This window comes from Eimeria necatrix, genomic scaffold (genome assembly GCF_000499385.1).
Source record: "Eimeria necatrix Houghton genomic scaffold, Enh_scaff2234, whole genome shotgun sequence".
In the NCBI taxonomy this organism is placed as follows: Eukaryota; Apicomplexa; class Conoidasida; order Eucoccidiorida; family Eimeriidae; genus Eimeria; species Eimeria necatrix.
In genome coordinates this window covers 1-674 of record NW_013655164.1, presented here as the reverse complement: position 1 = coordinate 674, position 674 = coordinate 1, and the positions used below count along the sequence as shown (strand labels likewise).

General features: G+C 54.9%; 1 protein-coding gene across 1 annotated transcript; it reads left to right on the top strand.

Annotated features, from left to right (window-relative positions):
• Window positions 1-15: 15 nt before the first annotated feature.
• On the top strand, window positions 16-573 carry ENH_00030610 (hypothetical protein; the record flags this gene model as incomplete). The annotated part of the gene is made up of 1 exon (XM_013584877.1): window positions 16-573. A coding segment is annotated over one exon (558 nt), but the record flags the coding sequence as incomplete, so codon positions are not given.
• Between the last annotated feature and the right edge of the window lie 101 nt (window positions 574-674).

The following is a 674-nucleotide window of genomic DNA, read 5'->3' as shown; positions in this document are numbered from 1 at the left end:
GACTCCCTCAGCAAGATGGCTCATTTCGTTCCTTCAAAGAAGTCATTCACAGCAGCAGACACCGTGGAGCTTCTCGCAGACCGCCTTATCCGCTATCACGGTTTTCCAGAGGTGCTCATATCGGACTGCGACCGCCGTTTCCAGTCGGATCTTTGGAACCAACTCTGTCGCCGCTTTAACATCAAACGGTGCATCTCCTCGTCCTACCATCCGCAAAGCGACGGCCAAACTGAACGGGCTAACCGCACACTGGAGCAGATGCTTCGTACCTATATCAAATCTGACGAACGCGAGTGGGAGCGTTTGCTTCCGGCCTTGGAACTTGCCTACAACACAGCAAGTCATTCATCCACTGAGCTCTCTCCTTTCGAGGTCATGATTGGCGAGAACCCATTGACGGCCGCGGACCTTGATATCGTAGGCGCGCTAGCTCCTACACTCACTCCCCCGATGACTAAGCTCTTCCGACAGCTCTGCGACAGGGCACAGAGTCACATCCTGAAAGCAAAATGGCAGCAGAAGTACTACGCAGACACGAAGCGCCGAGCAGTGGAGTACGCGGTGGGCGACAAGGTCCGGCTCAGCAGCAAGCACCTACCGCCTTTCAACAGCTGCTCTAAGTTCGAGCCCCGTTACTGTGGACCCTTCGAAGTCATCGAACGCATAGGAACACA